Consider the following 12859-nt stretch of genomic DNA (forward strand, 5'->3'; position numbering starts at 1 on the left):
GTTTATTTATCCATTTATTTATTTAGTTAGTTATTTGGGATTTGTCGCTCTCAAGAGCATATTTTGCTTTTATAATTTGTAATTACTAGCAAAATGCCCGTAATTTATTCTGGGTACTGATTGGCGTCATACGCTGAACAGTCCGGCATTATTTATGTACCAGTCAATATTTCTGAAACCGATACAACTTACTGCACACCAGCATGAACAGTCTCGCCCAATAAAATGTACCACGCTGAGATGGTCTGGCAAAGGGTATTCAGAGGTAAGCAATATTAGGGTCATCACGCCCCTTTCCCAGGCTTCATTTGTTAGCTCGGAGAAATTTCGAGACAGTCCCACCTCTGACTAGGTCTAAGAACTAAATAAATAACACTCTGTGGAGTAGGCACGGATGACAGCATCGGAACAACGTCCAGATGATCCTCAAACTACGTTATCTGTTGTATGAGGCCGAGTTTGGTCTGTCGTCAAGAATATACCGGTACCTTAAAAAGCTGAACCATCATTGACATATAGAGGTCAAAGCGACCACGAACGGTGTCCGTTCCAGGACGTCTCTTGGATTCGGTCTTGTCTCCAAAAACACACAGGTACGTTTAGGCAATAGTCTACAGTTGTCAACGTATTGAGCTCAAAGCGGCCACAAACGCTGTCAGTTGGTCAATATCACGGAGTTTAATCTTCGTCTCCAGAAAATAATAGAAATACTCTGGGGCCTAAAATGAAAAACGAAAGTTATCTCCATACACGTGTTTATGTATTTACTTACAAAAATACAGATTAAAGTTAAATTTACGAATGTGGATTGCTAATAACTTCTGCAGACTTCTTCGTATAAAATTGGCCAAATACATGTATGTTCTTTGAAATGAAATATTTTTTATTATTTCAGAGCTGAAAAAAAACCCACCTCTTTCTTAAGCTGTTTGAGAAACATCAGTTGTTTGCCAGTAAAATTCTGCAGAGACTTCCTATATAAAAAGACAAAAGACTTTGAGCACGATTTTATTCTTATAAGGAGATCCCCATGAAATAGTCCTGAGAGTCTATGCGAACGCATCTAACCAATCGTCCCGCCAAACAGAAAAAAACAACACATTTTGCAGTTACTGTGAGGCTTGTATATAAAGTCACCGTGCAACCAGCACGCATGCGCAAGTATGCCGCATCACAACAAAAGAACGAAACAAGGCGTAGAAGGCATGGCATTGACATCTTCAAGCAGGCCGGTAGATTTGGTTGAAAAAAAAAACAAGAAATATTTATAAGCTATTTTGGCAGAAACCATGAAATGGGTTAAAATTAAGTGTATCAGAGATATACGCTCTTTAAGGAAAAGGTATTTACCCGTGACATTCGGTCTCGTGAAGCCACTGCCTGACACGCTTCTGTGTCCAGTTAGGAACGCCACTCACCGGTAAGCCACCATGACCACTCTGGCTATTCGAACCCGATAGCACTATGGGCTAAGGCAGATTAGAAAACGGAAAGAACAGTCATGAAAAAATGAGCCGCTAATATATGCACCCCTCGATCGAGGACATCGACACAAAGTATATATACAATACCCAACAGCGACAAAACATCGGCGCTGCCCTCCCAAAGAGCCTCTCATAGCAGCTAGCTTAAAGCAAATAACACATAAGCATGATTTTATTGGCAGCTGATTCTACCATTGGTTAATAAATGAAGCTAACGTGTTTGGAGGAGTTTATTTGACCTGGAACTCATTCATGGGCTACGAATTTGAACTTTGATATGGAATTCATGCCCGGAATATCCACTGTCTGGTTGGCATCGTTGAAAACTGATGCCCGCTTCTCTCTTGTGTGTTACCGGCTTCATTTCCTATTTGTATAATTTCTTACATACCTTTGTCTTTGGGAGCTAGTGTTAAACGTTGTTTTGGAAATGGATCTTGCGATTATCGATTTGGAACGCCCTTTACGGACTACGAATGGTATACCAGTGTCGTACATGACGCTTTTATATATCTAAGCCTGACAAGCAGTATTGATGCATCCGAAAAGGAAGTACACTGTAGACTATTAGATTATTCCGGCGCCTGTCGGTAGCCTAAAAATTATTGGGCCTCTCATGACGAAACGATAATAAGATGACAACTGTGTCCATCCAGGGATTGGTTCATTCAAGAGCGTTAGGAATAAAACATCGGCATCCCGGCAAGAAACTGACGAACTTTACCACAATATAGGCACACGGTTTTTATTCACGCCGAATGAGATCAATGTTCATGTCATATTGGTGATCACTATTGATCATTTATTGCTATCAAAACCTTAAGGACACGGAAGGGAAGAAAATGTTGAAAAAGACAACAAGGGCTGAAAACCAACCAACAGGCTAGATGAACGACCTAGGCGTACAGCATAAATGAACCTAGATAACCAGCCCTCGAGCAAAATGTGTTCAAGCTGGATAGTCAACCTTTACTTTTTGCTCTAACTGTTCGTGTGTGGCTTGATGATGACAAACGGTTGACGGAGCGCGTATTATCGCGGTTTTTGCGTTCCTTGAAGGCCACTTGTCTTTTTATAGACGGCATATATATTTATAAGTCACAGGTGAGAAAGTTCATTAGTTTACCCTGGACACTCCGGCTACCCACAGCCATAAAAAGAATGACAGTCATTGTATAACCGATGAGTTGGTAGAGCGTCCGCTTTGGGAGCAGTAAATCCAGGGTCAATCCTGGGTCGAGTCACACCTAAGGCCTTAAAAAGAGGAAGTTTTTTCTCGCTTGGGGTTCAGCATGAAGGGGATAGTGCAACGACTGTTTGACCCGTATCAGTATAATTGCTCGGGCGGGGCGGCTTACTTGCCTTCGGTAAGTCGTCTCAGTGAAGCAGCACTAGATAAAAGAGCGGTGGAAATCCGTCCTGCGACAAGGAGGTACATTACATGCACTCTAAGTATTCCTTCGTCGTCATATGACTGAAAAATTGTCAAGTACGACGGTAAACCCCAAACACTAAAGCATTATAACCGAAGACGTGCCGGCGCGGCCTTTAAATAATAATAGTAAAAAAAATAAACAAATAAATCAATACAGAGGGAAATTGGAGATACGCCCGACTATGCAATGAAGAAAGCATACCTGGTTACTTTTTGCACCTTTTCCCTTTCCTCCTATCTCCTTCAGTAAATCCTCAAACATGACATCGAAGAATTCTTCATCGCTAAAGTCATAGTGTTTCTTGAGTCCTTTGATCAAGCCGAGCCAACCATCAGCCACGTATTTGGAATCCATCAAAATGGGTATGATGTGTTTTTTGTGAAAATACGCGTATTCCGCCTCTGTATGTGGATTAGCATAGTAATCTGCTTAAGCCATTGTGCTAGGGGGCGCATAATTTACTACTATTTAAGCATTTATATTATACATGAACAGTAAGGATAAAACCCCTTCTTGAAGTAAATTGTCAAGAGGCCGTATCGTATGTGACAATTTGCCCATTATCACACTGACGTCGCTGCTCTGGTTTTGCTGTCTATTCTAGAAGCTTTATTATATTTGTAAGTTGACTGATTAATTCAAATCCAGATATTGCTTTAATCATTGATTTATTGATTGACTGATTGATTTGAGTACTTTAATTGATTTCCCAAGAGCGCTATACAGGTATAAATCCGAGATCCAGTGATTGTTTATATTATGTCCTTCTAAGTACGTGGGAAGGTATGGCAACAACCTGCGGATAGTCGTGGGTTTCACCCGGGCTCTGCCCGTTTTCCTTCCACGATAATGCTGGCCGCCGTCGTACGGCGTAAAACACCAATCAGATAAAAAAATAAACAAATATGTCCCTCTAACGCTTCTGGATTCAAATACACATGGAAACTCAGTTAATAAAATAGACTGATTAAATGGGTAGAAATTCTATGAACAAAAAAAAACAAATTATTGACTGATATTCAATCACTGATTAGTAAAATGCTTGTTTTAAGTGAATTAGAAGGATAACATTCATAAACACTTTAAGGGTGAAAGAAGACTGCCATTTTATTCCTGTCATCACTCAGTCGAACATTTTGTGTAGTAATTATCCATCACTTCTTGCAAATATGTGTATTATTAGAATATACTTTTACATGTAAATATCAATAGTATTTGCTACATGTAGAGGCTAGAAGCGCATTTAGTGAAAGGACATGCCAACTCACCCGCTCTACAATTGTCGCTCTGTTTGTAATTCTGGGAGATACACATTAGAAAGACGTCGGACTCCTCCACGGCCAAAGCCATGGCATCCGTCATCGAGCCCTTCATCTCCTGTCTGTCAATCCAAACCCGGTAGCCATGCTCCTCCAGGGTCTCGTGTAGTCTGAAGATCACCTCCTTCTTCACAAGCCATTGGTAACTTATCATAATATGGCGTCCCGAGTCAGACGAGTCATTCTTCTCCTTTACAGGCTTCCGGCACAATTTCTCTCCTGAAAGGAGTACGGTATGCCCTAAAATAGTATTCTCTCAGAAACTGATATTGAGATCCAATATTTGGAGTGCATTAATTGCATTAAGTTCATTCAGAACGGGAAGTGTATTTGACGTTCTACATTTTGGGAAAGTGTAAACACCCAAAAACGAAGCAAAGCATTTCTTCATTTCCAGATCTAAATTTTCAAACGAGGAACTATTTTATCGAGGCTAAACAAAAGATTACAAACACATCATCCACTTCAGATCCGAGAGGAGCTGGCGAAACCAAATGAATGGGGCTCAGCATATTTGAAACCATATTTCAAAAGCATTTGCGACATGTAACACCGTTGATTGGGTATAAATGAAAACAAAACTTCTCATACATGTCCATCATACTCCTTATATCCATTTGAATGAGACAGAACTGGTAGCAGGTAAAGCAGTTATGCAGAAACAATGACTATAACGTTAGTACAGCGTTTTTAGTGGGTACACGTCAGCACCCAATGATCTAATGTTTTCTTGATTAACGCAACATCAGGCAAATCGGTAAGCAACAAAAAGTGTTTCCATATCGATTGTCCGAGACATGTAAAAGAGACACTGCGCTTTTTCTCGGGATTACGAGGACGATTCAGATTATCTCAATGTCTTTATCTCTGGCTTCCTCACCTGCCGTGAGTCGGAAGGTCTGCCTGCAGATGGTCGTGGGTTTCCCCCGGGCTCTGCACGGTTTTCACCCACCATAATGCTGGCCGCCGTCGTATAAGTGAAATATTCTTGAGTACGGCGTAAGAAAACACCAATCAAATGAATAAAATCAAATCAAATCAATCTTTATTTTTTAAAACAATTTTAACCCAAAGGAGAAGAGGCTCGAGACGGAGAGGGTATGATGATTTTTACATGGATAAAACACACGAGGTATGGGTTCAAATCCTCTGCCGCCAACAAGAAATATCTACAGCATATGTGTTGTGCCACCCCAAAATGTTCGTGGGGCCTTGGTGACAATAAACTGTAGAGGAAGCTGACGTTCGTTAAAGAGCAGTTGTCTGCAATAATAATGGCGTACGTAACATCCCTAGTGGGGAAGTTTTATCAGCATATAACCAAACGTTATCGGTGTACCACTGCCAGCGGACACGGGGAAATGTCTTAGGTATGGCCTTAAAAAAGATATACAAATTAAATACAAAATAACAAAAAAAATTAAGATGAATACGGGTACATAAACTGAAATGCATTGATTAGAATATGGAAAGAGAGCACTTCTTAAAATGATAGACAAATATGTACTTACCGATGGCCTTAAAGTTGGGTACAGTTGAGGACCTGAGATCTTCACGGAGTGTCCAAAGTATGTTAGCAGCCTTTGTCCTCACTGCCTCATCTGGGGACTTCTTGAGGCTGATCAGAATGTCCACCAGGCCTTTCTGTGAAAGGATCGCTTCACGCACGTCTTTGTGGAACGCTAAAGTCCATATGGCGCTCAACCCTTCTGTAAGAGAAAGGATTCAGTCAGTATGTATTGCTTCCTCTCACTAAACCAATATTCCATAATGGCTCTCTACATAAATTCTCCTCATGTAGGGACATGTTTTTTTCGCTGTGATTTATTTATTTATTTATTTGATTTGTAATTTACACCGTACTCAAGAATATTTCACTTATACGACGGCAGCCAGCATTATGGTGGGAGGAAACCGGCAAAAGCCCGTAGGAAACCCACGACGATCCGCGGGTTGCTTGAAGACCTTCCCACTTAGGGCTGGAGAGGACTTATTCGCTATGCTGCAGGTTATTTATTATGTTGTATTCCTACATAAACCAGGATTCTGCTGGTGGACTAACCATCCGTGAGACCTGGAGACTATTCCATAAAGCCATTTCTGATTTCAGTTAAAATTTGAAATACGATCTTAAAGCTTATGTTTCGGTTTTAGAAATCAAACTTTTATCCACTTCATCAATGTTATTGTAAGACAAATGTGTCCAAATTGCAACTTCCAGCACCAAAAAGTAAGCACTGTGAAGAGGTTTTAAATTTTGACATCATGGAATCAGCCTCTGGTACCTTTGCATTGTTTTAATGTTATTGTATGTTAACTGTGATGAGAGCATTTTGCGTATTTCTGGACCACAAAAACAATGAATGACAACTAAGATGAATTGGTTAACCTAATCCTGCTTAAGCCACGTTGGAACAGGGCTTGTAATTTGCTACCATTTAAGCATTTACCTGAGCAGATAGACTAAAATCCTAACTGATGTAAACAGACAAGAAGCCGTATTTCACAGGTTACCTGTGACCATTTTGTCAGCTATTACGCCAGCTGTCGTCGCTACCATGGCTTCACGCTGTGTTTTATTATAATGCGTCCTTATTTTGGGAAAAAGAAGCCATGCTGTTTCATTTGTAAAATTCTGGAGTATGGCACAAACCAATACATAAATAAGTGAATAAATAAATAAATAAATAAATAAATGTTACCTTACCTGCCTGTTCCTCAACATCCCCCTTCTGACACAACTTCTGAAGGGGAACCAAGAAGCCGACATCAAGTAGAAGTTTTTTGCTGGAGTCACTGATCCCAAGTCGAGATGTAGCTACAGCGAGCAAAGAGTAATTGAGATTTAGTTATTTGGGTATTTGTATGCCAGTAACGTCTTATAAATTGCAATTTATATCACTGCATTTTTGCTTTATTTATTTATTTAAGCATTCTCATGAAAACCATGACAGTTGTAAGTTGACAAGGAGCCATATTTCGCCCGATTCAGGTGAATATATTCCAACTGTTACACTGTCGCTGTTGTTCTGGCTTTACTCTTCATTCTGCAAAATTAACAAATTAATTCTGCTCATTAATCAGTACTATCATATTCAATCATACACATGGCCGAGCTAAGTCAGATATACATGATACAAGTCCACATGACATTTTAGGTCAGACGTCCGTATGACTCTAAGTATAGGGTTATACGCCTGGAATATACCTATGTATGCATATGTCCACATGACACTTTAGGTCAGGCGTCTATATGAATCTAAGTATAGAGTTATACGCCTGGAATATACCTGTGTATGCATGTATGCTTGAGCTTTTTGACCTCACGCTTAACAATTTTTCAGTCATATGACGACAAGGAGTCATACCAGGCCTGTGCACATATACTGTATCTCCTTTTGGCTGGGCGATCCCATGCCGCCAAAGTGCTGCCGTCACTGAAGTATCATGCCGAAGTCACCCCACCCAGTCACATTACAGTGACACGGGATCAGCATTTTTCCCCCAGAAAAAAAACATTTGGGAAGCATCTATGAATCAACTTTGACATTTTCAATTAAAAAGATGCACTTTTAAACTAATACATTTATGTTTAATGTTAACAGTGTCAATATACTTTACAATTTCTTTCCAAACCATGCTTAAATAATACCCCTAAAATAAAAGAACACCAAACTGGACAGTGAAACCACAGAAGGGACTACAGTGTGGAAACTCGCAAATGGTCACGTAAATGCTAACACAGTGGCTACTTATTCCTCGTCTGCACTTGCCCTCAGCCAACATCTACTCTCAGCCGACTTCATCTACCCTCAGCCAACAACACATGCCCTCAATCAACCGCAACTTCCCTTCATTACCTGTACCTACATTCCTCCAGCTCACCTACCCTTCTCTAACTGCATCTACCCTCCGCCAACTTAACCTACCCTCAGCCAACTTTACCTACCCTCAGCTGACTGCACCTACCCTCAACCAAGTACATGTGCCCTCATCCAAATGCATCTACCCTGCGTCATCACACCTACCCTCAGATAACTGCCTCTACCCTCTGCCAACTGCATCTATCCTCAACCAACTGAATCTACCCTCAGCCGACTGCACCTACCCTCAGCCAACTTTACCTACCCTCAGCCGACTGCACCTACCCTCAACCAAGTACATGTGCCCTCATCCAAATGCATCTACCCTGCGTCATCACACCTACCCTCAGATAACTGCCTCTACCCTCTGCCAACTGCATCTATCCTCAACCAACTGCACCTACCCTCAACCAACTGCCCCTACCCTCCGTCATCACACCTACCCTCAGATAACTGCCTCTACCCTCTGCCAACTGCCTCTACCCTCAACCAGCTGCCCCTACCCTCAGATAACTGCCTCTACCCTCTGCCAACTGCATCTACCCTCAACCAGCTGCACCTACCCTCAACCAACTGCCCCTACCCTCAACCAACCGCACCTACCTTCAACCATCTGCACCTACCATCCACCAACTGCACCTACCCTCAACCAACTGCCCCTACCCTCAACCAACTGCCCCTACCCTCAACCAACCGCACCTACCTTCAACCATCTGCACCTACCCTCAACCAACTGCACCTATCCTCAACCAACTGCCCCTACCCTCAACCAACTGCCCCTACCCTAAACCAACCGCACCTACTTTCAACCATTTGCACCTACCATCCACCAACTGCACCTACCCTCAACCAATCGCACCTATCTTCGACCATCTGCATCTACCACCCACCAACTGCACCTACCCTTAGCAAACTGCACATATCATCGGTCAACTTGATCAACCCTCGGCTAACTGCACCTACCCTCCACCAACTGAACCTACCCTCAGCCAAGTGCTTCCGCCAACTCCACCTACCTTCAGATATCTGCACATAAAATTCAAGTAGATCCAAATACCCTCAGCCAACTGCATCTACTCTCCGCCAAACTGAACCTACCCTCAACCATCTGCACATACCTTCGACTAGTTGCCAATACCCCCGGCCAACTGCGCCTACTCTCAGCCAACTGCACATATCCTTAACCAAATGCACTTGCCCCCAGACAATTGCGCCTACCCTCAACCAAGTACATGTGCCCTCATCCAAATGCATCTACCCTCAACCAACCGCACCTACCTTCAACCATCTGCACCTACCATCCACCAACTGCACCTACCCTCAACTAATCGCACCTATCTTCGACCATCTGCATCTACCACCCACCAACTGCACCTACCCTTAGCTAACTGCACATATCATCGGTCAACTTGACCAACCCTCGGCTAACTGCACCTACCCTCCACCAACTGAACCTACCCTCAGCCAAGTGCTTCCGCCAACTCCACCTACCTTCAGCTATCTGCAGATAAAATTCAAGTAGCTCCAAATACCCTCAGCCAACTGCATCTACTCTCCGCCAAACTGAACCTACCCTCAACCATCTGCACATACCTTCAACTAGTTGCCAATACCCCCGGCCAACTGCGCCTACTCTCAGCCAACTGCACATATCCTTAACCAAATGCACTTGCCCCCAGACAATTGCGCCTACCCTCAGCTAACCACACCTAACTTTAGCGAAATGCATCTACCCTCAGCAACTACCCCTAGCTAATTGCACCAACCATCAGCCAACTGCACCTATCTTCAGCCCACTGCACCTACCTTCAGCCAACTCGTGAGAAGACAGTCCATTAAACCGGTGATCACTTGACATTAACGTCTGTTTGAAAAGCTGAAGCGTCACTCTAATGGCGCGGTCATCTGTTTGGAACAGTTTGCTTTCCTCATCAGTGAGGATGCCGGCTAAAGCCACGGACACAAGAAACAACTTCAGATTGTCGTCAATGAGGAGGAGACGACGTAACATCCACGTGAAGCCTATGCTCCTCAGTCTGTCTTTATTGGAAGGTCGTCGGCTGCAGTTGTAGATGATACCAATCAAGTTCTGAAAGACAAGGCGTACGTATCCCTGAAAGACGACTGATGCGCTTAACGTCAGGGGAGATATAGCAAATGTAGTCATGTTTAAAAATTAACACCTATTTGTTACAAACTACATTTGAGTTTTTCGTAGAACGATTAATGAAAGTTTATGTTTAAAATATAGAAAACTACAGAATAAAGTATAAAACTAGAGCAGTGACCACAGTGTGATGGTTGGCGAATGGTCACACGTATTATCGTCGAAATCAGACCACTCAAATTAAATCAGTTAGGGGTTTATTCTAACTCTTCGTGTAAATGCTTAAGATGTCCCAACTTGCACTTAAGCAGAATAAGGTGAAAATTATAGTGATGATAGCTGCAATTTATTAGACGTCACTGGCCCAGAATTACACTCCAGTCGTAAGTGGAAAGCCCTGCAAAGAAGCTACGGATAGTAGAGGCACTCCCCGATTTCATCCCACTATAATATTTTTAAATACTGCGTAAATTCCAATGAAATACATGTAAATAAATAAATCAAGATTAAATGTCTTTTCTTTTTCACAAAGACCTACATGAGCGCCTTCCCATGACGCCATATCTCTGCAGACCATACACTCGGCCAGGGCTTCCAGCACGCCCTCCTTCTGACAGACTCTCTCCGACACATCTACCGATTCATCTGTCAGGTTCAGCACATTCACCAAGGCTTCGTCTAGAATCTGGAACTCCTTGAGAGGGATGTCCTTGCCTCTGTTTGCCCTGTTCAGAATTCTTACACAGATGTCGCACATGATGTCTATGGCGCCAACTCGCACCATCTCACTGCCAAGCTCGCGCTTACAAAATCGTTGCTTACGATCGTTTTTGTTCCCGAGTTTTGAGTACAGCACTGAAAATTGAAGAAGACATTCTAGCAACTCGTCAGCCTTTCCCGAGTCCCAATTCGAAAATGTCTCCTTTAGATTCTCCACTGAGTTTTGTCCAAAGTCTATTCCTTTTCTCCATTCGGATTTTTCTCGTTTCAGACACGAGATGTTATTTTCACGTTCTTGCTGCGTGTCAGTCTCGGTGTCTGAGGATTTGACTGATTGGCCGGCTGTACTGTGCTCCTTATCCAAAGCACTTTCAGCTTTGCCGGTGTCGGGGTCAGCTGTTGTTGTTGTTGCAGTGTTGTTGGTTTCACCGTTCTCCCCATTTAAACTGTCCGATGTACTACCGGAAGTTCCAGAGAGCCTAATGACACGTGACTCACGAACAGCGGCTGTACTGGCGGCAGCACCCATTATCTCTTAGTCATGTAGTAATCCGTGTAGCACTTTTTCTTCCTCTTTAGCACGTTGTCTCTTTTACCATCCCCGATGCGTAGCAACCTCAAGTATGTTTGCTCCTGTCAGACTTTTCCTCTGAAGCGTGTTATGTCTTTAAACAACTCTGAAGCGTAGCAAAATGAAGCGCCTCTTTCCTCTGAATGAATGACTTTGGCTTGACGCCACATCGACAGTATTTCAGTAATATCGTGGCGATTTATCCTCTGAAGCACATTGTCTCTTTTACCAACTGTGAAGCGTGACTTTGGCTTCACGCCACATCGGCAGTATTTCAGTAATATCGTGGCGATTTATCCTCTGAAGCACATTGTTTCTTTTACGAGCTGTGAAGCGTGACTTTGGCTTCACGCCACATCGGCAGTATTTCAGTAATATCGTGGCGATTTATCCTCTGAAGCACGTTGTCTCTTTTACCAACTGTGAAGCGTGACAGAAGCTTGGCAGAAGCACGGGCACCATTTAACTGACACTTAACGCAGTCCTATCACTGATTATAAAGACTTAAGTCATAGGACAAGTCCATGGTACATGTAAATGGACGCCAGCGCATTACTGACATGACTACATGTACACTATATAACGAACTATTCCCATGCGCCAGAACCGTACTAAGGGTTTGTGTCTGAAAAGACCAAAGACCAAGACATGTGTTGTCAAAAAACACATTTACACTGTCTGTCCCAGACTCGTGAAAAACTAACGCTCTTTCTATATCATGAAAGCCGAAAAGCTACATGACCCTAACTCTGTGCGGATCGGGTTTACTGTTGTTCCCCTGTCCACGGATAACTTGCCGGTACATTGACAGGCGGTCGATAGGCCATGCGTGTAATAGGCTTTCCTATACACATGTATTCTATACATTTCCACCTCTAAAGCGCTGACCGTCAGATATTGCTGGGTTTGCATACATCGGTTGTCAAGGACGCCACGTACATTATTTAGGTCATGCTTCGATCTAGGTGTATTGTGTATAGGCCTACTAGTATATGTTAACATCGGTTGTCCGGGGTATTTCACGATTCAATAGCGATTTGAAGTAGTAGTACTCTCAGGAGTAGAGAGAAGACGCCAAAATATCAGCTCGATGCTTGGATGTGACATGGCGATTATGTAACGACACTTGTTTTAATCTAAATTTTTATTCTGATTTAAAGAGAGTAATCTACGTCCCTCTGCTTTTTCCCCATATACCATGGACAATGACCCTTACTTATTGGGATTCGTTTTTCTTTCTGGTATTAAATTACACTGTAATTTTTTAAAATAAAAACTGGAATTTGACCTTCATGTAACCTGATTTTGACTTAACTTGTAACCGTTGACATAAAATGTATGTGACCTAATATATCGAAA

General features: G+C 42.5%; 1 protein-coding gene across 1 annotated transcript; it reads right to left on the reverse strand.

Annotated features, from left to right (window-relative positions):
• Positions 1-421: 421 nt before the first annotated feature.
• LOC135463943 (uncharacterized) lies at positions 422-12033 on the reverse strand. The gene is made up of 9 exons (XM_064741407.1): positions 10748-12033; positions 9909-10191; positions 6947-7057; positions 5751-5948; positions 4189-4458; positions 3122-3321; positions 1351-1469; positions 914-974; positions 422-719 (listed from the first exon to the last, which is right to left on the reverse strand). Exons 1-9 carry the CDS (start codon positions 11456-11458, stop codon positions 621-623), a joined length of 2052 nt encoding a protein of 683 aa, XP_064597477.1. The 5' UTR covers positions 11459-12033; the 3' UTR covers positions 422-620.
• Between the last annotated feature and the right edge of the window lie 826 nt (positions 12034-12859).

This window comes from Liolophura sinensis, chromosome 3 (genome assembly GCF_032854445.1).
Source record: "Liolophura sinensis isolate JHLJ2023 chromosome 3, CUHK_Ljap_v2, whole genome shotgun sequence".
Lineage (NCBI taxonomy): Eukaryota > Metazoa > Mollusca > Polyplacophora > Chitonida > Chitonidae > Liolophura > Liolophura sinensis.

Excerpts from the sequence above, each read along its gene's own strand:
- LOC135463943 (XM_064741407.1), bottom strand. The coding sequence starts at position 11,458 with ATGGGTGCTGCCGCCAGTACAGCCGCTGTTCGTGAGTCACGTGTCATT. Across the intron at positions 7,058-9,908 it reads TTCTCACGAGTTGGCTGAAG|CTACATCTCGACTTGGGATC; the intron begins GTAGGTGCAGTG and ends TGCTCGCTGTAG. Across the intron at positions 5,949-6,946 it reads GGATGTTGAGGAACAGGCAG|AAGGGTTGAGCGCCATATGG; the intron begins GTAAGGTAACAT and ends TTTCTCTTACAG.